The sequence below is a fragment of the Papio anubis genome, chromosome 16, assembly GCF_008728515.1.
Source record: "Papio anubis isolate 15944 chromosome 16, Panubis1.0, whole genome shotgun sequence".
NCBI classification, from domain to species: Eukaryota; Metazoa; Chordata; class Mammalia; order Primates; family Cercopithecidae; genus Papio; species Papio anubis.
This window is the reverse complement of record NC_044991.1, coordinates 59,578,447-59,602,963: the sequence shown is the minus strand read 5'-3', so window position 1 is coordinate 59,602,963 and position 24,517 is coordinate 59,578,447. Positions and strand designations below refer to the sequence as shown.

The 24,517-nt window shown below is 58.6% G+C and overlaps 1 protein-coding gene across 11 annotated transcripts in view; it reads left to right on the top strand.

Annotated features, from left to right (window-relative positions):
* Positions 1-24,517, top strand: part of NOL4L (nucleolar protein 4 like) — a 141,663-nt gene that overhangs the window by 103,635 nt on the left and 13,511 nt on the right. For 9 of the 11 annotated variants that reach the window (XR_652403.4, XM_009216336.3, XM_017944889.2 and 6 more), the window contains exon 5: positions 10,905-11,046. Coding sequence is in view for 10 of the 11 variants with exons in the window: in XM_009216336.3 (XP_009214600.2) it covers positions 10,905-11,046 (142 nt within the window). In the remaining variant the exon portion in view is untranslated. Of the gene's footprint in view, positions 1-1,767; positions 1,942-2,143; positions 2,333-10,904; positions 11,047-24,517 lie in introns of those variants that run through there. The other 2 variants (XM_009216341.4, XM_003904881.5) reach the window with 2 other exon arrangements.

Here is a 24,517-nt window from a genome sequence, read left to right as displayed (position 1 = left end):
AAGAGGTGGGTTATCTGGGTTCAATTCCACCTTTGAACTTCAGTTGGATTTGGCTTTGTGTTTCAAGCTCAGATGTCCACCACTGCTGTGAAATAGTAATTCAGGCCAGGAGAAGTCAAAGGTCTCTGGAAATGTGGTGGGGAAAGAGGGAAATCCTGAGCCTGAATTATCTCATTTTCAGAGTGAGGATGGACAGTTCCCACGTTGGAAACACTCACATTTCCTGGATGAACTTAAGACCTGTGGCCACCAGTTCATTCTAAAAATCATTATTGGGCACCAGCATGTGTGGATAAAGAAAGCCTCCCACCTGCCCCACACCACTGAGGATGAGAAGATCTAGTAAACCGGGGAGAGTGAATTGGTTTGAAAACACATTTGATTTCAGGAATAAAAGGTGCTAATGAGTAAATGTGCCTAAACCCTCTTTTAAAAAGAAAGTGTGAGTTTTCTATTGACAGCAGAGTCTTGAGCATGTGCGGAAGGAAGCCTGCGTGGCGCTAATGTGATGTCTTGTCATCGTTTTATTTTCCTGACGGGTAAACGCTGGGCTCTGAACCTGTGGGGTTGTACTTCCCACTCGCGGCTGTAGAGGGAGCCTTGTTTACCACGGATTGTTCACAATGCAAAGCTTTCAGAGGAAGAAAGAAAAAGGCTTTTTACAGAAAAAAAGTTGGAGGGTTAAAGGCAGTCTGTTTCAAAATTGCAAACAATTGCGGTGGCTGTCTCGTTTTCTCTTCTCTGCTGGTTCCACCGTGAATGAATGGTAGCGTAAAGAGTCAGTAGAAATTGCCCTTCCTCTTCGGGTGCGACCAGAGGAATCAGGAGGTGGGATCCTTATCGGGGTTTTTTTAGTGTTTTGTTTTGTTTTGTTTTTTTGCAATTTCCCCACAGAATTCCACGAGGGCAGCTCCCCATCCTTGATGAAGCACAAGCTTTTTTCGAGGCTGATCTATGGTAGCGGAGAGTCTGGATTTGTAGGGGTGGGGTGGGAATGGGTCCCCTGACCCATTTTCTCCATCGGGGTCTAATTCTGCGGTTTGGTGACAAGCGTGTTGCTTTTCGGGCCGAGTCCGAGGTTGCTCGGAGGTCCAGGGCCCCCATCCCGCGACGCCCGTCCCGCCTCCTCCGCCCCGGGCAGGGGTCTGTCCGCCGGGGGGACCGCATCTGGGCTCCGCGTGGTCCCCCTCCCCGGCGGTGCAGTCTCCGCGGACAGTGCGTGCCCGGGTCTGGGCTGGAGCGGCGTCCCCGAGATTATCTTATTACTTTACAACTGTGGCTCGCGCGCCGTCAGGACCCGGCCCCGTGTGGGCTGGCAGAGCACAATGACCCGCAGCCGGGCGGGGGCGGGCACGCGGGCGCGAGCGGGCGGCGGGCGCTCAGGGTCGCGTAGATGTTTGGGTCGAACAGGTGAGCGCCTCCCGGACTCTCGGGCGCCTGCGGGGGGCAGGGAGGAGGGCGGAGGGGGTGTAAACTAAGTGGTGGGAAAGAGACAAAGGAAGAGTGAAGAGCGAGACGGTACGGAGGGGGGAGGGGGAGGGGCGCGCAGGGGCAGCCGGTGGGCAGCGCGCCGAGGAGGTCGAGCTTGAACTTGATCAAGCACCGGGGGCCCTGCCGTGGGGGTGGGGCGGGGGCACGGCCTAGAGCCGGCCGCGTGCCTGGCTTTCCCAGCCCGGGGTCTCGCTCCGGCCGCCCGGGGGAGCCGAACCCCGAGGCCCGGCAGCCCCGCCCCACAAGTACCCGCGTCCCTGGGGACCCAAGAGACGCACTGGGGTCGAGGGCTGCCCGAAGGGGCCCCGGACGCCGAGAGTTCCTGAGGGTGCCTGAGTCACTTTCTTTGGGCCAAGTCTCCTCTCCTGGCCTGACCGCAGACAGCCTGCCGGGTGCCCGCGCCCCCCAGCCCCCACCGGACCCAGAGACCGCGGCCTCCGGGAGCGATGGGTAGGCACAGATCCCAGCGCCTTCTTTCCGGGCTCAGCCCCTTGCAAGGATCTTCCCGGAAGGCTCTTAAGACAGCTCTCCCCACTGAAGCGAGAATGGCGGCGCGTCCAGCGCGGCCCCTTTATCCCCTACTCCGGACGGAGCGGATTGAAGATTTTGATGAGCCTTTCGAAATCCGATTTTATTTGCCGAGTGCCGCCCGGGCCCCTCCTCCTGGCCACCCCCGCCCCCGGGCCGGGCAGTGACGCGCCGCGGCGGTGCCAGCCCCTCTCCCCGGGCGGCCGCGGCGGCAGCAGCAGCAGCAGCAGCTGGAGCTGTGGGGCTGTCACCGCCGCCCGGCCCGCTCACTCGCGGATCCCGACCGCCCATCTCCGCCTCGCCTCCCGCCCAGGTACGGAGTCCGGCCAGGATCCCGACGATCGGGCCGTTTCCGGGGCCCCGGCCGCCGCCCCCCTTCTCCGGCTGCTGCTGCCGGCCGTTGAGCTGCGGTTAGGGGGGCGGGGGGCTGGGGGCGGTTCTGGGGAGGGGGGCGCAGGGGGAGCTTCCTTTGCCGGGGCTGAGGAAGGGGGCGCGGGGGAGCGGCTGCGCCCTGGGAGGAGTGGGCTGGGGCGGGGGGCGGGTGAGTGTGCCCCAGAGTGGGGGGGGCGATGAAGGCTGCATTGTGGGGGCCGCGGGGCGCCCGAGAGGTGTGTCTGGTCCCGAGCGCCCGGGGTCGCGGGGCGCACCCCATTCCCGGGGTGCGCGCCGCGAGTCCTGGGGGGCTGTGATTGTGCGCGCCGCGCCGTGGTATTGTGCGACGGCCGCTCGGTGTGCAGCGGGCTCGGCACCGCGTCCCGGGGAGGGAGGCTTTCGCTGGCGGCGGGGTGGGAGCCGGGCTCGGGTTGCCGCGGCCGCCACGAGAAGGGAAGTGGACTGTGTTTGGGGATGTGAGGACGGGAAGCGTTGAGTGGCAGGGAGGGGTTCCCCGGCGCGGCGCGGGGAGTTGAGACGCGGTTTGCAGAGTTGAACCCACTTCGGCAGGCCCGGGTCCTTCCCGGGAGGGGACGGGGTGTCCCTCTCAGGTGCACCGTCTGACCGGAAGCCGCGGGCGTCGGCGGCCCCTGGCGAAGGGGCCTTCCTTAATGAGGGGACACGGCGGGGCGGGGGCAGCCGGCCGGCTCGAGGGCGCGCGCAGGGGTTAAGTTGGATTTACACCTCCGCCCGCTCTCTCCTCCCTCCACCTAGTCCTCAAGGCTGGACACTTTGGGTGGGGAGGAGGAGGGAGTGCAATCCGCATATTTATTCCAGCCACTCGGGAGCAGAAGTGACCCTGCTTCCACCCAGAGCTGCGTTTGCCCGAGTCCGGCCGCCCCTACCGGGCTGCGCTTCCTGGGGGAACTTCTCATTAAGCCTCGCTAATTAGCATTATTCCTGTAGAAAGGTTAAGGTTAGACCGTCCTTTTCCTTATGGGAGGCCCACCCCCTCCTCCCCATTCCCTACTCCCTCCCCTCTCCCCAAGAGCACAAAAGCACAGAAAGAAAGTGTGAAGAGGCTCAGATCAATGGAGAAGCCACAAACCCATTAATTCAAATGGAACCTTTTTTCCCCCTCTAAAACATTGATTTTCCTTTCTGTCTGCTCTGAGGGGAGATGAATAACCTCCTGATTTCACCTGAAATGGTGTTTGGACTCTGTGATTTCCTCCCCTTTCTGAGAAGGATTGTGGCTTGAAATAGATTGTCCCTTGAGATAAAGCCCTACTTATCCCAGAATCAGCTGGCAACCCCAGCCTGCCCCCACCCCAACTCACACACACCAAAAAGGGGGTGTGCGGAGAGGTGTTTGGGGGACCTCATGACTCTTCTGGGGAGAGCCATCTGTGTGATGGGACCAGGCCCCTGTCTTGACCCCTGACGCAGGCCAGATTCTGGACTGAATTGGTCTGGGGAAAAGGCCCATTTATGGCCCAGGCCCCCTGGTAGTTTAACCCCCCGGGTAGTAAATTACCCCTTCATTGGAAAGCCATTAGGGCCTAAATGTGTCCTTGAATAATATCAAGCTCCTGTCTAATCCAGGCTCAGGCTGAGGCTTGCTTAATAGAGCAGGGTTTTAAGACAGCACCTCTAGAGCTGGGCGACACCACCCTATTCAGCACCTTCGTGCAGCACAGTAGGAACAGAGATCACTGCGGCCTTCCTCCCAGCTGAGAAGACGCCTTTGGGGAACTTTTCCTGTGGCGGCTACCCTGGGGCTCTGTGGAGCTGGACCGCCTGGGAGTTGCTCAAGAACTTTTTCTGTGTTGTCTGGGTGCCTTTCTTGGAAGGACAGCCCTGCAGGGGATTAGCTCACAGCGGCTCCCTTCCAGCCTTCCTTTTGGCTGGAAGATCCCTGTCTGCTGAAGCTCCTCTCTCCAACCTCACTTTAAAGAAACCCCTGTTAATGGCAGGGTCTGGGGTACCAGCGAGGCCCTCGTGGTGAGGAATGCTGATGGGGAGCAGCCAGGTGCCTTTGCTTAGGAACAAAAGCCTGTTTTCCACTCGATATACAGTGGGAAGGTGTGGGAAATGCTCACTTCCAGCATCCAGGCGTCCATGACAGCAGGGACAACAGGACCACATGTAGATGGGAATACGCTTCTGACAGACGCAGTGTGTGTGTGAGTGAGTGTGAGGGAGAGACAGCGAGAATGACTCCAGTATGGTAGGTGATTGGCTGTGTCTCTGCTCTCCCTGCCTCATATTTCCCAGAAGAGCTGGTGCTTGCATGGCTAGTAAGCAGAGGAGGCATGTTCGCAGGAAGGAGTGGAATTGTGCAGGGAGTGCTGGAAGGCTGGCCTCCTTCCCTGGTGGCTATGTGGGCTTGGGTTGTAGCCATGAAACAACAGCTTTGGGACCCCACACCCCCAGGAGCTCAGACCACCCTCATATTTCATATATCTGTGGCGCAGACCACCCTCACATTTCATGTGTGCAGCCCTTTCACAGCAAGGATTTGAACCCCTGATGCTTTAGATCCTGGGGGTTTTTCGACTCCCATTAATAAGCCATCTGATGAACTGAAGTGGTTAAGTTGGGGTCACATGCGGTTCAGTACCTTCTTGGCATGCTCAGAAGGCTGTGTGTGTAATGCTCGCTGACATGGAGACAAGGGGGAGAGTCGCCTCTTGCGGAAGAATGTCCAGGGCCTGGAAGGGGCCTGCAGGTGCCCAGAAGGTGGTGCCTACCAGTGGGTTGAGAAGAGACTCCACTTTGGGATAGAGCTGGTGCTGGGGCAACCGCCTGAGGCTGGTGTGCTTCCCAATGGGAGCTTTAGCCTCCTGTCGAACAAGCCTGGGGGCTTTATAGAGAGGGGTCTCTTTCCTGCTCGGCCCAGAAACATCCCCTGCACATCCCTGCCCCCGCCTTCCTCTGAAACACACACCCAGGGCTCCTCGTCAGGGCTTATGGCTTACAGTTGCACTAAATTCTCAGCAAATCCTCCTCCTTTTCTTTCTCAAGCAAGCCGTAGAGATAGAATTACAGCTCTCAGGAAGGGTCTGGAAAATACTGTGTGAGGCACGCCCCAGGATCCCGGGTCCTGGAGGATGCAAATGGCTCAACTTCAGAGGCACCAGGAACCCAGTTGCAGAGAAATTGACCCCAGTTGTAAAATAATCAGGTTACTGATAGCACCTGCCCGTAGTTACAAGCCATGGATACAGTCCCGTTTCCACCATTTCCCCTCTGGTCTCCCGTTTTCTCCTCCTCCTGGGCTGGGCAGTGGTTGTGCTAGTTACCCTGCAGAAGAGGAAGGGCCTCAGAAGCTGGGTGGAGAGAAACTGAACCTGCCCATGAATTTTGGACTGAAGATAAGAGCAGGGAGGGTCTGGTCAGCTCCTCTCCCTCTGCCCCAGAGGCAGGGCTCCCAGGTTGGGGTGTGTCCCAGAGGCTGACTGGGTGCTACCCATCTGCCTGCCTAACTCTTAAGTTCCCTTTTCAGAAGAGCATTTGGCTTTGGCTCTATTACCCTGTGACCCATGATGGCTTTGGTGCTGGAATAAATGATTGCTGGGTGGGCAAGGCCACGGGCTTCAGGGTTTCCAAAGGGCAGAGGCTAGAGAAACCAGGGGGTAGCTGACTGGACAGTCACATGGGGCCTGAGGAGAGGGAACCCAGAAGTAATAGACTGCACACACTTTTCTTTTGTAAATAGAGACAGGGTCTCACTGTGTTGCCCAGATGGGTCTTGAACTTCTGGCCTTAAGCAATTCATTCACCTCAGCCTCCCAAAATGTTGGCATTACAGGTGTGAGCCATCGCACCCAGCCCACACTTTTATTCTCTAAGTTTTGTTGAAGTTTGTTAACAGAAAGGGAGAAATTAGCCCCAATTCATCTGACATTCCAGAAGGGAAAAGTAAGAGGCACCCGGTGACCTCTGGGTGAGCCAGTGAGCACCTTGGGTCTCTGAGCAGGCCTGAGGCCTTGGTCACTCTCAAACCTGCACCGTTGCCTCCAGCATGGCCCTCTGGACTTGGGTGTATTTTCCCCTTCTGCCCAGTCGTCGCTGACAGATTCTGATCTGTGTGTACCTGTAACTGCCCTGTGATTAGCCTGCTTCTCCAGCCTTGGCTTAGGGTGTGAGTGAGGGACTGGAGCTGTAGTCTGCCCGTCTGCGACTGGGGGGCTTATACCCATGAACTGGACTGTGCTGCACCAGACAGGTTGCAGAGGGTCTTGGGAAGTCTTCTCTAGCTCAGCCCTTGAAAGTGTGGGTGTTGAAGGGTTTGTGTAAGTCTGACCAAAACTTATTTTTGTATTGTGTGTTTTTGAAAAGTTAGGCTTAATAGACTTGATTTCTCACTTAAAAAAAAAATTGCTGTAGCAGCCAGGTGTGGCAGCTCACACCTGTACTCCCAGCACTTTGGGAGGCCGAGGCACTTGAGCCCAGGGGTTTGAGACCAGCCTGGGCAATATAGTGAGCCCTTGTCTCTACAAAAAGTTAAAAGTTAGCCAGGCGTGGTGGTGTATGCCTGTAGTGCCAGCTCCTTGGGAGGCTGAGGCAGGAGCCTGGGGGCTCGAGGCTGCAGTTAGCCATGATTGCACCACTGTGCTCCAGCCTATGTGACAGTAAGATCCTGTCTTTAAAAAAAAGCCATAGCAGTCAAGATATCAGAATCTTAGAACTTCTTTCACAAAACTGGGGTTCACCTGGCAGAACCCTGGAGGCTGTGGGAAAACTCCTTGGGAGCTGGGGAGAGAACAATCATTGTTAGGTAACGAGGCAGTGTGTCCACAGTTTCTCCCCACTGCACCTACAGATGGGTCAGAATTTTTGCTGGTCCCTTTTCCTAGCTAACAAGGCCTGGTGTGAAGGAACCCTGCCTTGGTTATCTATGTCCCTAGCACAATGCCAGCACATAGTAGATGCTCAATAAATGTACATCAACTCATTGAAGAAAGTGAGCATGCATGAGTGTGTGTGTGTGTTGTGTGTGTGTGCGTGTGTAAATATAGCCTCATCACCCATGAGTTCCCTCTGGGCCTCATCTTGAGACACTTGGTCGTTAAGGAATCTGGTTCCTCCCATTGAAGGGAGGAGATGTGGTGAGGTGGCCCATGGTGCGGTGACACTGTGATACAGGCTCTGGGCACAGACCGCCTGGGTTTACACACCAGCTGTGCTGCTGGCTCCGTGCCCCTGGGCAGTTGGGGCAGGCAGGGCAGGCCTCACAGGGGCAGTTGTCAGAGCTGGAGCTAGGCCTGACATGGGTGCCTGTGTTATGGGGTCATGGGAGGAAATCTCATAAAACCCTTAGCCTGAAGCCCTGTGCCTGTGGGCACTGGGTGCTCCTCCTAATCAGGTAATTTTGATGCCAGGTTAGGTGTAGCCCACCTTTTCCCAGTGGAACCCATCAAGGAAGTGAGGGGTGGAGGGGCGTTTGGGTGAGCAGTTCAGTGATGTGAGCCAGAGAAACCCTGGCTGTGTGTGGGGTGGCTGGCAGCAGCAGGAGGGAGGCATTACAGGGCACCCGGCTGCCACCGGCCCACCAGCCTGCATCCTGGGCTTCAGATGCCCTCCATTCAAGAACTATGCGCAATGGGACCAGAGTCCTTAATTGTCAAATTAATGCCGCGTCCTCATTAAACAACCAACACCATGCCAGGCAATTCAGTGGATTCAACAAGTCTCATTGCCTTGTGCAGGATTCAGAGGACGTACAGTCTGGTCCCCACTGTTGGAAGGACCTAAGGTTTTCCGGGGAAAGACAGGGCAGAGATCCACAAGACAGCGACAGCTGGATACAGCTTGGAGTTGGGATTGTGGCTCACAGCAGCAGTGTGGGTTCTAGGCGAGGGCCAACTCAGTTAGGAGGGCATGTCCAGTCCTTGGCGACTGCACAGATCTGGCTGTGCCTCATGTTAGCCCGTGACCTTGGGCAAGCCCCTTAACCTCCTGGAGCCTCGGTTTCCTCATCTGTGGAGCGGGGCTGACAACTGTACCTACCTGGTGGGCCTGTAGTGAGGGTGAAATGCCACAAGCCCAGGGGAGCGCTGGGCCCCTGAGAAGCTTTGCCTTCTGTTGTTACGGTTTTGAAGTCGGCTGAGTGAGGCCGGAGTATGCGAGCCGTCCCCGCTGCTCCACCCCCTGTGTATTGAGTGGAGTTCAAGAGCCTTTCTCCAAGCTAGAGATGGCAGGTACAGCCCTGCCAGGGTTGCGTGCACTGTGGGAGGGGACCTTTTCGTGTGGCTCCTCTGCCCCGTGTGCCCGCCCACGCCTGCCCACAGTGGCCTCCTTGCCTCTCCTCAAACCCAGCAGCTTGTGCCCCACTTGCTGCTGCCTGTGACTGAAAAGTGCGTGGAGCCACACAGACCTCACGGGCTCCCCTTCTCACTTCTTGCAGGCCTCCGCTCCAGCGTTTCTGACCCGTGGGGTTTTCCTGGGCTGCCCTGGCAAACAGGTCCCTTTGCCCTCTCGCCCCACTTCTGTGTGCTTTGCGGCCCTCATCAATGCTTTTCTGCTCATTGTCCATCTCCCTTGCGGATGAGGGGTGCCAGACAGGCCAGGAGTGTGTCTAGTCCACAGCTGAGTTTCCCAGCACCTAGAGGGGAGCTTGGCCCGTAGTAGGTGCTCAGTAAATACCTGTCGAATGGATGGATGGGGAGTTTGGAGTAGGTGGCGCTTTCAACTGTTACTAGGATACTCTGTCTTTTAAGTCATGAGCATTTGAACAATACCCAGAGTCTTTCTCCTTCAGCTGTGACTTCAGGTCAAACCCTGAGCATGGCACCCCCTGGGCAGCCAGGAAGTAGCAAGGGGCCCACGCGAGATGCTCTGTTCCTGGTTCCTGGAGCCAGCATGGCAGGACCAGCTGGGAAGATGGGGAGCCGCCTGCCCCTTGCAGCCTTGCTCAAGACTCCAAGGAACCTTCCCCCACCTGCCAGCCTCTCTTCCCCCTCCCCCTCGTCTCCCTCCATCCAGTTAGCACAGGGGAGAGTTTTGTTGTCCCTTTGTACCCTTTGTGCGGAGAGCCTTTTGAACGTGTGTGTGTGTGTCTGGGTGTGTGAGTGAGTTTTCATGAAGGAGGGCTGTGGGTGGAGGTGCTTGTGTTTATGGAGCAGGCAGCCTGTGGGAGGGAGGCAGAGTGAGTGTGTGTGCCTGTGTGTGGGGAGAGGACACCAGAGGACATGTGGGCTCTATCCATTCCCCGAGGCCCTGGGTGTGCCGCGTGGGGACTGCAGTCGTCACAGCCCAGCTCCTGTCCTCTGGATTCAGCAGAGGGTCCACACTGCACAGAAGCTATAAATTCCAGGAAACTCCCTACCAGCCCAGCTGGTGGGGGGAGGGAGTGGAGGCGAATCCACACTGGTTCCCTAGCACTTGGAGCAGATGTGTCTGCCTCAGGGACAGCAGCCTAAGAAAGTTGCAACCAAAGTGTGTGTGCTCACTATAAAAGAGGCGTCTGTGAGGGGCCCCAGAGGGGAGGCTTGGGGGGTGCTCTGCCAGAGGTCCTCACTGGGGGCCCACAGAGGCCATTGTGTCTTGCTGGGGGGAGGCCAGAACTCCGGGTGTGGGAGCTGCTGGGTCATCTTTCTTGGTTTTACAGCCAGCTCCCAGGCACAGTTGCTTGCTGCTCCTGAAAGGCTGGGCCGGAGGAGGTGGGGGCCCTTCCCGCTGGAGGGCTGGATTGAAGGGGCCCCGCCCCGGGGGTTCCCGGATGACTGGCCAAGGGCCGCCGAAGCCAGTAGCGAGGGGAGAGGAGGCAGGCGTGGTCCTCTCTAGCAGGCCATCCGGCTGTTTGGAACGCCCTGGCGGCCCCCCAGGCCCTTGAGCTGAACCCCCTTTGCGGTCTGGTCCGAACCCTGGCCTGCCCCGCCCCCTTCCTTCTCTGCACTTCTAGGGCTGGCCCTTTCAGCCCTGGAAGCTGCCCAAGAGCGTATCTTTGAAGCACAGCAAAGGTTAGGAAGGAGGAAGACAGAAATGTCCTCTGGGCTGGGGGAGTGGGAGAAAGGAATTCCATGCATGCTTCATGGGAGTCAGGGCGCCGGGCCTGCTTGGGGCACTCAGCTCAGCCTCAGTGCCCGGTGGCCGGCATGTCCTGCTGCCCGCTTCTTGCCGCCAGGTCCTGTGCAGAGTGAGCCCTGGTCCCTGGGCTGGGAGCAGGGAGCGGCAGCCCTTGTTTACAGCACTTGTTTCAACCTTGGCTCACAAGGGTAAGAGCCAGGCCCTGCCATCCGCCCCTGCAGGATGCGAGACCTCATAATTGTCTTCAATTACAGACAGCACCGGCCCTTAGCCTTGGCTTCCGACAGGAACCAGAGCTGGGACCACTTCCACTGGGCAAGGGGGAGCACTACCCAGCCCTCACTTCAAGGTTTGAGGGCTCCCTGAGGCCTTCGGGGTACTCGCAAACGCCCACTGGCCCTGGGGTCCACCCACAAGGCTGCCTCGGGCCGATGAGAGCCCGTCCCTGCTGAATGCCCACCTTCTTTGTCCCTGCTCAGGATGAGACTTCTGTGAGCAGCGAGGATTTTGATATGAGCGACTCCACATGGATGTCAGCTGACCCGCACCTGGCCTCCAGCCTGAGCCCCAGCCAGGACGAGAGGATGCGGAGCCCACAGAACCTCCACAGTCAAGAGGACGGTGAGTGCCCCTTGGTGGCGGTTGAGGAGGGGCTGTGCCCGGCCCCTTGCTCCCAGTTGTCCTCAGGTGAGAGGTGTGGACATACTCCAGGGTGGCGGAATCTGGGCCAAGGCCTTCGGGTGGCCCACACCCAAGCTTGCACTGCCCCCAGCGTTCTCAGCATCTCCATGGGCCCCACTGCCCCAGCCCCTGGCTCCTTCCTCCCAAAGATGAGGGAGGGAGCCCATGGGACTGGCAGCCTGTGAGGCCGGGGGTCTACTTGATAGCCGAGATGCCATGGGCTTCTGCGATATGGGTTTCAGAGTTACCAGGGGCAGGCCTGGGAAGGTTCACTGTGTACCTAACCCAGAGCAGTTCCGCTGCCCAGCAAGGGAAACAACCTGTGTTTCTTTAGCCATGTGTGAGGCTATAGCCCGGGTCACCTGGTGAGTGACCAGGCAGTGCAGCTGTCCACATGCGTCCTAGCCCCTTGGGATGTGATGCGGCTGGCTGGGGAGCTGTCTGGATTCTTCCCTAGTCCTGGCCCTCCTGCGCAGGGCCTGCCAGACAGCCTACTCCAGCCTCCCTTGGAATCGAGGCTTCCTTCTCAGGGATTGGAGAGTTAGGGTCAGGAATCAGACCCCAAAGATCCACCCTGGCCTCCATGTGGACTCCCCCAAGTGGTTGGGCTCTGGGGCCCTGGCATCTACCTTGGTGTGCCAGGGTTGTGAGGTGGCTCTGTGAGCACAGCAGCCCGGCATCACCTTTGTTTCCGCGGAGGAGATGGTTGGGGGCAGGGGATGAGTAAGCTGGGCCCCAGAGAACTGGGGTGTAGGAGCCGGAGCCAGCAATTAGGAGGGGTTGAAGGTCGAGGCCTGGAATGTGGGAGGGAGGTACGGGTTAAAAAGGGGTGTAATGTTAACTCTGTGAAACGGGTCAGCCTTAAAGAGTAAATAAGGGGTAGGAGCCTTGCTGTTTGGGTCAAAGTTCATCTCCATGGCAGAACCTGTGCGCCTGCCTCCCGACAGCCTTCTCAGGCCTGAATCCGGCTTTGTTTGGGAGGAGACCCAGCCTGGAGGCAGCTGGAGGTGTCTGGACCAGGGGCTAGGGAGCACAGGGAGTGGCTGCAGGAGGAGTGGGGTGCGTGGCTGCCAGCAAAGAAAAGGCTTTTGTGCCTGATGCCTCGTGAGGTCTGCACGACCCCCTCGTGCTGCCAGCCTCCCAGGCCAGTGCTGCCTTCCAGCGTTCCCACGGTGGTGGGGACCCAGCGGGGGCAGCCACGTGCTCTGGGGGGCTCTGGGACTGGGACAAGCTCAGCAGCTGACCTCCCGCCTCAACTGAGCTGATTGAGGCCACACCCAAGGAACACTGAGGGCTGTGCCTGCAGAGCTCAACTGGGGCCGCAGGCTGTGGTCCCTGCAAGAAGGGTCTGGGACAGTTGTTCAGAAACCCAGAGCAGTGGGGCTGAAGGGGCCGTGGTCCCCCTACTCATTCCCGAGCAGATCTCTTGCTGTTATTCCCCATGACCACCATTTGAGAGTGGGATCTCTCTTGGAGACACGTCCTGGGGAGGTCTGGTGATTTGGGGGCTGTCAGGATCAGGTAGCTGACAGTGGCATTTCTGTGGGGTCCGTGGAGCTCCCTCAGCACCTGCTGCCCGGACGCTGGCTGGCCATGAGGACGAGGCTGAGAGATGCAGGGAGGCTGGGGGATCCGTAGGTCCCCAAGAACCCAGTGCAAGGCCAGCCTGGGGTAGTCACACACTGCCTTCCCCTCCTGGTGGACACCGGAGCTGGGACAGTGAGGATGCTGCTGACCGCAGGGCCGTAGGCCTCACCGTCCGCTCCGAGGCACTCATGGAGTTGTGGGCCACCCCGCTGGCCGGCTGAGACCCCGGGCAGGGCACAGGCCTTGGGAAGGCCCAGGCAGCTGGACTGGCCTCTACTGCCCCTTCTGGGCCTGTGGGCCTGTTGGTGTCTGTCCAGAGCAGTGGGTTTCCAGCCTGGAGTCCTGGGCCATCTTCCGGCCCCCATGGAGACACACAGCCAGCCCCTCTTGAAGGCGCTCACGGTGCAGACATGTGAGGTCCAGCTCCCGTGAGTGAGTCAAGGGGCTCCCATCAGAGCACTCTCAGGCCCCTGTTATTGATGCAGGACTAGGTAGGGACAGCCCAAGCAGAGGCATCCACCTTAGCCCTCTGTGTGCTCCACTCCCTGCCTGAGGGTCTCCATCGCAGAAGCCCCCCAACCCCACTGATGCCCGGGTGAGCTTGGTGTGTGGGCTGTGGCCCTCAGGCCTCCGTGGAAGTCAGAGGCCTGCTGTAAGGTCAGTCTCGGTCTCTGCCCTGCCCCCGGGACTCGGTTGTGAACCTGGCCCATTGTTGGTGCCTGCTGAATGTCTGTTATCCCGGAAGGAACAAATGAACAGACGTTTACTAAGCCCTGTCCAAGCACACCATTGCAGAGCAGATGGAGCTCCGCCTCTGATGGGGATAAGTTGGGTTGTTTGTTTCTAGGGACATCCTTCCCATCCGAGCACCTGGGCCTTTTTTCTTTGCCAGGAGTGTGGGGACTCCCAAGGCTGTGCCGATGACACACCTGTGTTGGTCCGTTTGGTCTTGCTATAAAGGAATACCTGAGGCTGGGTAATTTATAAAGAGAAGAGTGTATTTGGTCCACAGTTCCACAGGCTGTACAGGCATGGCACTAGCATCTGCTTGGCTTCTGGTGAGGCCTCAGGAAGCTTACAGACATGGCAGAAGGTGAAGGGGGAGCAGGTATGTCTTATGGTGAGAGAGGGAGCAAGAGAGAGGGAAGAGGTACCAGGCTCTTTTAAACAACCAGCTGTCGCGCGAACTCATAGTGAGAACTCACTCCATACAGCACCAAGCCCCTCATGACCCAGACACCTCCCACCAGGCCCACGTCCAACCCTGGAGGACACATCTCACCATGAGATTTGGAGGGGACCCAGATGCCAACCGTATCAGCACCCCCTCCCTGCTGACGAGTAATCCAGCCGGGAGTGATTTCAGGGAGCCAGGCGGTTAGCACAGATCTACAGCTGTGGATTTGTCGGGGCCCTTCTTTAAAGGCAGATGAAGGCCGAGTGGCAGAGCAAATCCCATGGCGGAACCAGTGAGCCCAAGAGTGCGTTGTGCAGATGCCAGCTCTCACTCCCTGGGGAGCTTGTCTCTGAGGTTCTACTGGGGTGAGTGTCTGCTTGTCCTGAAACACAGTTGGGTTTCTGCCCGCAGCCCTGCCACTGTCTGCGAGTCTTGGTCTCCCAGACCCCTTTACACCAGCTCCCCACACTCTGAAGTCCTGGGATGCTCCTGGGTCCCTGCGATCATAGCCGCTGGTGCTTGGCAGGGAGCCACCATCACAGTGCTCTCATCTCATGGGGAGGAAACTTAGAATCAGGGAGAGACTTGGGGCAACTCAGCCAGGGTTGGGGAGGTGCCAGTGCTTCTCCTTTCTCCCCTTTGGCAGGTGTAGGGGCCATGTGTGAGGGTCACCAGAAGATGGGCAGGGGAGCTAGGGAACCAAAGAAGGCCCTCTCCGCATACTTGGGGCACTCCCTCCTTGGGGCCCAGGGCCATGCAAGCCAGCTCCTGCCATAGTTTCCTGCCCAGGCACGGGCCAGGTCCCCTAAAGACCCTCAGCTAAGCCCTGGCCGAGGCTTGGGCTTGGGCTTTGACTTTCTTTTGGGTCTGAACAGGGCTCTGTGCACATCATAGGGTGTGGAGGGAGTCTGGCTGCCTGAGATACTTTGTCCAGAGGCACTGTGGTCTGGCGTTGCCTGGGGGCTGAACAGCACATCCGTCTGTAATTACGCCCCCACTGGTGGGATGATCTGTTTGATGCAGTCTGCTCCCCAAGTACCATAAGCACCCTGAGAGCCAGGACTCCAGCACCCAGCACAGGGCCTGGCACCGCGCAGGTGCTGGGGTACTGTTTGTTGAGTGAATGAGTGGATGAAAATGAACGAAGGCATGCACAGAGGCAGGTGAGCCAGTGCGCCTCCTGCAGGCCGGGGCTGGCCTGGGTTCCTGACCGGGCAGGCGGGGCCGCTCCTTCCGTTTCCCCTGGATGTGCTTCAGCAGGCCTCTCACTCTGCCCCTTCCTGAGCGGAAAATGTGAGGCCCGCCTGGCCTCCAGAAGGGATGCATGGGGGCAGGGAGCGGACATTACTCACCTCCTGGGCAGACAGGAAGCCAGCGCCAGGGGAGAGCGGGGGTCTGCTCGCTGGGCCTGCTTCCGCCTTCCGCAGGGTGGGCAGTCGGGGGATTGCTGAGCAAGAGTGGTGTGGAGCCCTGGCTGGGGCAGGTCAGGGCCTGGTGTGTGCGCCTCTCAGATGAAGCTGCTCCTCCAGCCTGGGCCTTGGGACACACTGGGGCTCCCGCACCGTGCAGGCCTGGGGCTGGACGAAGGCACTGAGGGCCCTTTGGCTCTTCCAGTTTCTTGGCCACTTTTGTCACACCAGCGTTGGCCTTGTGACACTCAAGGGTGATGAGCCCTGTCTCCACCTCCCTGGAGGAGTCTGGGGTTTGGTTGAAGCCAAACAGGCACCAGTGTGGGACCCCTGCCGGTTGTCAGCTTGCTGAGGGCAGGAGCCATGTCTTTGTAGAAATGTCCCTGATTTCTCCCCTTATTTCAGAAGTATTACAATGATTGTAGAAAAATAAAGGAGAAGGCCAGGCACGATGGCTCATGCCTGTAAGCCCAGCACTTTGGGAGGCCGAGGCAGGTGAATCACCTGAGGTCAGGAGTTTGAGACCAGCCTGACCAACATGGAGAAATCCTGTCTCTACTAAAAATACAAAATTAGTTGGGTGTGGTGGCGCATGCCTGTAATCCCAGCTACTCGGGAGGCTGAGGCAGGAGAATCTCTTGAACCTGGGAGGCAGAGGTTGCTGTGAGCCGAGATCGCACCACTGCACTCCAGCCTGAGTAACAAGAGCAAAACTCTGTCTCAAAAAAAAGAAAAAAAAAGAAAGGAGGAAAAAAGAAAATGAAAAATAATGATGTCTGGGGGGCCTATTTTTCTCAGACTTTTATATTATCTAAGTAACCAGAGCCTCGTTTTCTTTTCAATGAGGCAGTATTGGCACTACCTTTTTTCTCATGTAGTCATTGGCCTCCCTGACACTGATGTGGGCCAGCCACAGTTCGAAGGTTGTCCAGTCAGCCCAGTGACTGGGGGCCCATTCCTGAGCCCACTGTGTGCCCAGCCTGACCCTGTGAGCCCAGAGCTATACATGTCGCTGTTCCACAGGGCAGGAAATGTCGTCTCCGAGGGGAAGTAACTTGCCCAGACCACGGGGACTGGGTCTACCCAGAGCCAGCGTTTTGACCACTCCTATGGAAGGACATTTGAGTCCCTGTTTGTCTTTCTTGTTTTTGAGATGGAGTCCCACTCTGTTGCCCAGGCTGGAGTACAAATGGCACAATCTCGGCTCACTGCAAACTCCGCCTTCCAGGTTCAAGCAATTCTCCTGCCTCAGCCTCCCTAGTAGCTGGGATTACAGGCATGCGCCACCATGCCTGGCTAATTTTTGTATTTTTAGTAGAGACAGTGTTTCACCATGTTGGTCAGACTGGTCTCAAACTCCTGACCTCATGATCTGCCTGCCTCAGCCTCCCAAAGTGCAGGGATTACAGGTGTGAGCCACCGCGCCTGGCCAAGTCCCTGTTTTTCATTGCTGGAAGCAGGCGCCACAGGGTGCCCTTCAGGGCTGACCCCGTGTGGCCTGAGTCTCCTGTCCTGGGCTTTATTCCCAGGCCCTAGCACTGAATAGGTGCTCAACGAACGGCCACTGAGTCACTCTTGGAATAGATGGGGGATCAGAGAAAGGGCCTGGGACGAGGTGGCCTGGGAAGCCGGGCAGAGGCGTGGCAGCAGGGGCTGGGAAGGGAGGAGGTGCCCAGTGCCAGGGTTTCTTGGGTCACATGTTTTCAAAAGCTCCCTATGACCCAGGAGAGAAGCTCCAACCAGGAGAGAAGGGCAGAGAGGCCACAACCAGGCCATCTGGGGAGGGTCTGGCATGGAAGGGTTCTGGGAGGATGGAGTGGTCGGGCCCAATATGTGGCATCCTGTAGGCAGGTCCTGGGTTCTGTGCCATGGATCTGGCCAGCCCTTCCCCGAAGTATGGTCCTGAGCTAGCTGACCCCCCAACTCTGGGCCACAGCTTCTCTCTGTGACATGGCCTGTGGGCTGCAGCCCCTCACCCTGGCATGCCCCCAGGAGCTGTTAGTGAGAAGACCAAGGCTTCCTACCTTGTGGCCCCTGCTGCCCTCGGGTGGGGCCCTCTGCCACCTAGAAATGCAAACTGGGCAGCAGGGTGGGCCTCTGGGGAGCAGGTGTGTTGCTCGAGCGCCCAGGGCTCGGTATTTACAGTGGCAGCACTGTTGGCCTCTCTTCCTTGGCCTGGCCCCCTCCCCTGGGTGCCTCCTCCCTGGCCTCCAAGGGGTCTGCAGGGAAGCATGGGGGCACACAGAGCTCAGATCTTGCTCAGCTCCCTCCTTGCCAGGCAGCCTTGGGCGGTGCCGTCCCCTTGACAGGCAGGGGTGATCATCTTGGCCCACCTTGCCAGGTGGTTGAGGACCAGATGTGGACAGCACAGAGGCCCGCCAGGGGCCAGGCTGGGACTGGGTGTGGGCAGTCTTCGTCACCTCCCCCAGATTCTCTGAGCCCTGCACACCACCCCCTTGGTCCAGTCCTGCCTCCTCAGCCAGCCTGGTCTCCCTTGGTCCCCTCTGCCATGGAGGCCTGTGGGACCCTGACTGCAGCTTACCTCACAGCCACCCTCAACGGCGTCCCTGTCCCTACTCTCAGCCCCCAACCACCGTCCAGGTCATGCTTCTTTGGAAAGGGAGCCAGGCTAGGGGGTCCTTGGTGTCAACGAGACCCAGGCACTCCTGAGTCCCTGTCCCTCCCTCCCCACCCACATGAGCCAGGCCCTGTCCAGGGACCCTGAATTCCCAAGACGCTGCTTCTCAATCTGGCAAATGCCAGACCCATCCCAGGTGCCCACACTGATGGGCAGCTAAGCAGGCAGTGAGGAGTCAGTGCTGCCATCCAAGGAGAAGGTGCCAGGCAGAAGTGTGCCTCCGGCTTCTGGTACTCAGGGTGCCATGGGGTGTCCCCAGTAAGGGGTGAAGCCGTTTGAGTGAGGGATCAGGCAGGAGGCCATACGGCTGGTGGGGAAGGAGCTGGTGGGAGTAACGGCCAGGCCACCAGGGCTCAGAGACCATCACCCGCATTACCCCTGTGCCACGGCTCCTTCTAGTGCCCTCCTCAGGTGATGCCCACCCTCCCCGGGCCCATCCCTGGGTCACAGCAGCCCTCTCCCACCAGGGGGCACAGAACTCTGGCCTGCTGCTGACTCCCCCTGGACCCAACGCTCATGGCCAGACATCTGCCCTGGTCACTATTGCATGGCAGGAGGTGTGGCCCCTGTACCAGTCTCCCTGGGTTGGCCTCTGAAAGGCCTCTCTTGCAGTAGGCTTTTAAGCCAAGCCTTCTCCCTAACACCTGCTCATTATGGCCATGTCCATTGCCCTAACCCTAATTCTCACAGCTGAGGCCAGAAACCAGGACTGGGCCCCATTCTCTGGGTGCAGGTCCCACCCACCCCCACCCCAGGAGCAAGAGCTGTTTGTTCCTCCTCAAGGCTCCAAACACCCACAACAGATGAGCAGGCGGCGGCCTCCTGGCCTCCCCTCCCCCAGGAGCAGAGAGCTGGGGCCCAGGCCTTCCAGGGATTGGCTGTAGGCCACACTGGCAGTCCCCGGTCACAGGAAAGCCCAGACAATGCTGGGCTGTGCTGGGCCCTGGCCCGCCAAGGGGTGAGAGACGCCGGGAGACAGCACCGAGAGATCCCTTTATCCAGGAGCGAGCAGGGCCTACACAGCCCTGGCCTTGTCCCGGATGCTGGGGCCTTGGGTCTCCAGAGGACAAGCTGTGGGGCCTGACGAGCTGAGAGGTTCACCTGCTGAGAAAGTGGGGAGGTGAGCCAGGCATGGTGGCTCATGCCTGTAATCCCAGCACTTTGGGAGGCTAAGGCGGGCAGATCACATGAGATCAGGAGTTTGAGACCAGCCTGGCCAACATGGCAAAACCCCACTTCTACTAAAAATATAAAAATTAGCTGGGTGTGGTAATGGGCGCCTGTAATCCCAGCTACTCAGGAGGCTGAGGCAGGAGAATCGCTTGAACCCAGGAGGTGGAGGTTGCAGTGACCCAAGATCACGCCACTGAACTCCAGCCTGGGTGACAGAGTGACTCCATCTCAAAAAAAAAAAAAAAAAATGGAGGTGAAGGTGAGCCTGGGCCAGTGGGGCCATGTGGGGATCAGTGCCCTTGCCCCTCGCGGCCGCCCCTCAGCCCAGGATACATACCGAGCTCTTGTCCAGCAGGCTCCTCTGTCAGGCCAGGCCCTCCTGAGGCACCTCCACCGGGAGCCTGTTCAAGGGTGACTTTCCTAGGAACCAGGAAGTGACCAGGCCATGTTGGCGTCATCACCCCGACCTAAGGACTGCAATGCACCAAACCCAGACTGGCTCCCGGGAGGGCTGGAGGAGGCCTGTAGGGGCTTTGGGGCCAGGGCCCTGCCCCATGAATCATTCACACGTGGTGGCCTGGAGTGGCTCTGTTTGCTTTGAGAACACGGGGAGCAGGCTGTGTGTGTCTCAGCTCGATCTTTGCACACTGAATTAGTGTTTATTTCTTACCGCCTGTGCTTGGCCTGGAGGACGGGGCCAGGGAGGACACCCACATCCCGGCAGTTCATCCTGGGAGCGCTTCCCCGGGGCATCAGGGGCCAGTGGGTGTTGGGGGAGGGGCTCTAGGAAATGGGGCAGTCTGGTAGCAGGGGTAGGGAATTGTCCCACAGTACAGATGGGCAAATCAAGGCTGGCCTTGGAGGTTCCCAGAATGCCTGAGAGCACTGGGTGGCCTAGGTGGTGCTTTGGGGCTGTCTGAGTGCCGCCGTTCATCCCGGGTGATGGGCCAGTGACTTCCCCCTGGAGCCTCTGGTTCCTCCCTGATGTCTGCTGCAGAGGGTGGTTGTGCAAATCAGGCATGATGAGTTACCCACCGCCTGACACTTGGGACCTGATGCATAATTGGTGTCCGCCTTCCCCTCCACTGAAGGTGGTGTCTGTCTCCAGGGCCCCACCGCTTGAGCCACCTGTCCCAAGGCCTGAATATCATCTGCAGCTTGGACACCTGTCTAGGGGTGAGGACCCCCAGGGTCACTGCAGAGAGAAATGATTTCAGTTTTAGGGGAAAATCTAGGTGTACGACGTCTAATTCAGTAGCCAGGGACGGCTACCGAGCCTTGGGAAAGGCTGGTGCAGACAGGCATGCGATACGTGCTGCGTCTCGGTGGCTCCATAGGAAAGAAGGTGAAATACCTCAGCTCTGATAACACGGTGTCGACTATTTATTGAAATGGTAATATTTTGGATATATTGGGTTAAATAAAGTAGATGATTAAAATTGATTTCACCTGTTTCTTTATTACTTTTTAAAATGTGGGTACTAGGGCACTAAAATCCCTCATGTAGCTCACTCTCTGTTTCTGTTGGACAGCACTGCTCCTGACTGTGAGGAACTAGACTGGCACCTGCCTGAGGAAAGAGTGACCAGAGTTTCAGCAGGAATGCCTGCTGCCCGGGCACTGAGGGGCACACACAGAGGAGGCAGGTGCTGTGGAGGTAGAGGCACTGGCGCCCCAGGGCTGGAAATCAGGGGGCAAGTGTGGCACCCAGATGGGGGGCTTGGGCTTCCTGCCCCACAGCTGGGGCTGGGTCAGGCTGTGTGAACCACAGGGACAGAGCAGGGTACTCAGGAGAGCAGCTTTGCAGGCAGCCGGGGCCTGAGGGCCACGTGGAGAATGTAGGTGCCCCGTGTGGCCTCATCGCCCAGGATTGTAGGGTCCTAGTGTCCCCCATTTGACCTCTGCGCCCCTCCTGCCTGTCCGGAGGAAGAGCTGGGCAGCCCGCCCTGAGCCTGGTGCTCCTTGGAACTATGCATCATGTAAACACGGCCTGGGCGCTGGCCTTTGTCAAAGCAGGCAGGGGGCCAGCCCTGGGGAGGTGCACGCCTCAAATTCAGAGCGGAGTCAGCACCCCCAGACCACAGCCCAGAGCCCTGCTGTCCACGCCTCCCTGGCCATGGTGGGCCTTGGCTGCAGCAGTCTCCCACCCCCTCCTCCCCCGTCGCCTTGTTGTGTGTGAATTATTGATGCCCCTCCCGTCCCCTGCCTGGCTGCTGCTGTGACAGTCTCATGGAGGCGGCACTGCCTCCAGCAGCCACACCTCTGGACACAGAAGGCAGTCTGCACGCAGGGCCTGCTGGCCTCCAGTGGCCGTGTACCTGGCCTATGGTCCCAGGGATGGTGGGCCTTCCCATTCTCCGAGCCTAGCCTGGGAGCTGGCGGGAGTCGCCCACCGGGAGAGGGTGCCACTGGCTTTGGGCCCCAGAGCGCGGTGTGGCGATTGGTGGTTCACACAGAGCTGGGCTTGTGCGGGCTGCGGGGCACTGGCGCCCACATAAGGGCATTGTTTGCTGAGGTAAAAGGGGTTTTTGTCTCCTTCTGGAGACGGGACAGAGGGAGGAACAATTTCCCCCATTCATCACTAATTCCTCCATTTGAATAGCAGCACATTGCCCCATGTTCAAATAGATGGGCACGGCAGTCCTTCCCTGCCCGCAGGCATTCTGGGCACAGGTGGTGGGCTCCGGGTCCTGCCCAGATGAAGGAGTCACCCTTTGCCACAGTGAGGAAGGCCTAGTTTTGTAGAAATGCTCAGAGGGGGTGCATCCCTGGCTGCTTCCCCAAGGCCCCTCAGGACACCTCTCTGCTGCCCACGCAGCCACAGGCTGGGGGCGGGCCCACCCTGCTGCCATCACGCTGGGCCCCGGCAGGCTGGCCTCAGGGGTGACCCTCCTGGAGAGGCCTCCTGGCAACAGCAAGATGGGGACCAGGTGGGGACAAGAGGTCACCTGGGCACCCTTAGATTCCACTTCCAGCTCCAGGTGTGGAGGGTCCATCTAAAACTCCCAGCTTCCCACTGAGCCTCCCAGCTGGAGGCCTGCACCCTGTGAGGCCTGTGTGCTGGGGCTTCAGTGCCCATGGAGCCAGCTGGGTTTCTTCACAGAGTCATAAAGTGCCAGAGCCCGGGAGGGTGTCAGCGGCAACTCCCAGGATTGTAGATAAGAGGAGGCCCAGGAGGTGGCAGTGCCCAAGGTCGCCTAGACTACAGGACCCTATACCTGCACCATCCCTGCCCAGGCCCCACTGCATTCCATCCAGCATGGGTTTGTGTGCCTATGTCTCTTTTAAATCAGTTTTTTTGTTTTGTTTTGTTTTGTTTTGTTTTTGAGACAGAGTCTCACTCTGTCGCCAGACTGGAGTCCAATGGTGCAATCTTGTCTCACTGCAACCTCCACCTCCTGGGTTCAAGCAATTCTCCTGCCTCAGCCTCCTGAGTAACTGGGACTACAGGCATGTGCCACCACGCCCAGCTAATTTTTGTATTTTTAGTAGAGACGGGGTTTCACCATGTTGGCCAGGATGGTCTCAATCTCTTGACCTCGTGATCCACCTGCTTCTGCCTCCCAAAGTGCTGGGATTACAGGCGTGAGCCACTGCACCTGGCCTAAATCACATTTTTTTTTTTTTTTTTTTTTTTTTTTTGAGATGGAGTCTCGCTCTGTCACCCAGGCTGGAGTGCAGTGGCCGGATCTCAGCTCACTGCAAGCTCCTCCTCTCGGGTTCACGCCATTCTCCTGCCTCAGCCTCCCGAGTAGCTGGGACTACAGGCGCCCGCCACTTCGCCCGGCTAGTTTTTTGTATTTTTTAGTAGAGACGGGGTTTCACCGTGTTAGCCAGGATGGTCTCGATCTCCTGACCTCGTGATCCGCCCGTCTCGGCCTCCCACAGTGCTGGGATTACAGGCTTGAGCCACTGCGCCCGGCCCTAAATCACATTTTTTTTTAAGGGTTGTGGGAGGCAGAATTCCAATTGGATCAAAACCCAACTGCCCCCAGTCTCTCTATTCCTTCTTTCCCCAGTGACAGGCGCGTTCTCCTGGCCAGGTGCAGTATGGGGTGGGTGCGAGGGTTGCAGCCAGTCCCTCCCGTGGGCATCAGCCCTTCTGTGGGCACCACCTCCTTCTGTGGGTACCAGCCTCCTCAGGACTGAGCTGGGCGTCATGGTGAGGTCCCCGTGCGGAGCGATCCCAGCCCCCAGGTCCCGTCCCTTGGCCTCTGCCAGGGAGAAGACCCTGGACTACTCAGAGACCAAGCCATTGGTGTGAGCCCGCCCCTAGCCAGCCTAAGCAATAAGGAAATTGTCAGTTCCCTCACCAAAACCTCTAGGGCCTTCCTAGGTGGCAGGCACAGATGGATTCCAGGGGATCATCTGTGCCCCCTGTCAGCCCTGCTTTCCCCAGCGTGGGCGACCCTGCACCATGGGCCCAGCAACCCCAGGTAGAGAGTGCCTTCCCAGCCATCGCAGCAAGAGCCCCCGCGTGATGTCCTCGGGTCCAGCTTGGTCACACGCTCTCATCAGTTGCTGTGATGGGCTGACTGGCCAGGCCTGGGGCATGCACTCACCCTGGGGCACCCAGGAAGACTCAGTTGCCCTCACCAGCGGGAGGGGTGTGATCTAGGGGGCAGCAGGAGCCATCCAGGCCCACCCAATACAGCTGCACCAACTCTGGGTCTCTAGGGCTGGGGCCGCTTCTGTGAAGGCTGGGCACAGGCCAGAGACACAATAAACACAGTAGTATTTCTTCCAAGCACTTATCCTCTCCTTGCAATACTACTGTGGTAGAGGGGGCTGGGCGCGGTGGCTCACGCCTGTAATCCCAGCACTTTGGGAGGCTGAGGCAGGCAGATCACGAGGTCAGGAGATCAAGACCATCCTGGCTAACATGGTGAAACCCCATCTCTACTAAAAATGCACAAAATGAGCTGGGCATGGTGGCGGGCGCCTGTAGTCCCAACTACTCAGGAGGCTGAAGCAGGAGAATGATGTGAACCCGGAGCTTGCAGTGAGCCAAGATCGCGCCACTGCACTCCAGCCTGGGCAGCAGAGCGAGACTCTGTCTCAAAAAAAAAAAAAAAAAAAAAAGTAGGTAGAGGGGTCAGTGTGCCAGAGTGGGGCGGGAGCTAGGCTTACCAAGAAGGTGACCTTTACGCAGAGCCCTGGAAGTGAGGGACTGCGCCAAGGGGACACCCAGGACAGAGTGGAGCAGGAAGAGGGAACAGCAAGTGCCAAGGCTGTGTCACAGCTGGGGCGGGTGGGTGAGCCGTAGGGGCTCACTGGAAGGGCCTGGTGGGCCCAAAGGAGGGACCTGGCTTCCAGTTGGAGTCAACTCAGCCTGTGTGGCTACAGCTGGGATCAAATCCACTGCTTGTGGGGCCAAGGGACAGGCTGGACCAACCCCACCCCGAGCAGCACCTCTGCCCCTGCTGG